The sequence below is a fragment of the Arachis duranensis genome, chromosome 6, assembly GCF_000817695.3.
Source record: "Arachis duranensis cultivar V14167 chromosome 6, aradu.V14167.gnm2.J7QH, whole genome shotgun sequence".
In the NCBI taxonomy this organism is placed as follows: Eukaryota; Viridiplantae; Streptophyta; class Magnoliopsida; order Fabales; family Fabaceae; genus Arachis; species Arachis duranensis.
This window is the reverse complement of record NC_029777.3, coordinates 110,350,550-110,351,400: the sequence shown is the minus strand read 5'-3', so window position 1 is coordinate 110,351,400 and position 851 is coordinate 110,350,550. Positions and strand designations below refer to the sequence as shown.

At 36.9% G+C, this 851-nt stretch overlaps 1 protein-coding gene across 1 annotated transcript in view; it reads left to right on the top strand.

Moving 5' to 3' along the window:
• The first annotated feature begins 116 nt into the window (after positions 1–116).
• LOC107495963 (uncharacterized) overlaps positions 117–851 on the top strand; it is a 7,239-nt gene continuing 6,504 nt past the window's right edge. The window contains exon 1 of the mRNA XM_016117160.3: positions 117–630. Within this exon, the coding sequence (XP_015972646.1) occupies positions 556–630 (75 nt within the window). The 5' untranslated portion in view covers positions 117–555. The remainder of the gene's footprint in view (positions 631–851) is intronic.

The window sequence follows — 851 nt, the reverse complement described above, 5'->3', positions numbered from 1 at the left end:
CGAAAAAAATATTTTTTATTTGTGCAGATTTTTTTCCCTTATAAACCAAAAAATATTAATGCAAAATAAAAAAATATAATATTAAAAAAATAAACGCTGTTCTCCAACCACTCCACCCAATCCATTGCGTTTTTTATTTGCTTCCTCTTTCATCTTTCTCTCTCTTCTTCTTCTCTTTCAGTGTGTCTCAGTGTCTTTCCCTTTTTCCCATTTAACTCTCTCACACAGAAACAGAAACAGAAACAGAGAGGGAACAAGAACACGAAGAAGAAGCACGAAGAAGCTCAAAATCTAGAAAGCTTCATTCTACACACAAACTATATTCAACGAATCGAAGCTGCTTCTTCATTTCTTATATATAAATTATTGTTTATGAAGATAGCATTGTTTTGAAAAATCGAAGGCGCTGTTCTGGCTTTGTTAACGAAACAATGATGTATCGGAGCAAGCGATTCGTGCGCGTTCCGTCGCGGATCCGTGATTCGCCGTCGTTTTGATGGAAACGGCGTCGTTTTGTGTCGACTGCTTCTCCGCTCACACTTCCTGGAGTTCAAAATGTTTCCGTGTAGCTCACGCGCTTTGTTTTCTAGGTCTCGCTGTGTGCTTCGATTCGACGTCGTCGTTCTCGCTGTAAGCTCTCTCTCTTTTTCTATTTTTGTTCTGTTGTTTTAATTTTTCAGTTCAATGGTGCTGCGTAGTTTAGTGCTTATGATTAATTTTTGTATATTTTGTCTGAATAATCTGTTTGAACTGTGCTTGGGCTTTAATTTGTAGCTGAGGATGCGTGTAGGTTAGAACATTCTATATTTGGATGTGAAATGAAATCTGTTCTTAATTTTTTCCCTTAATAT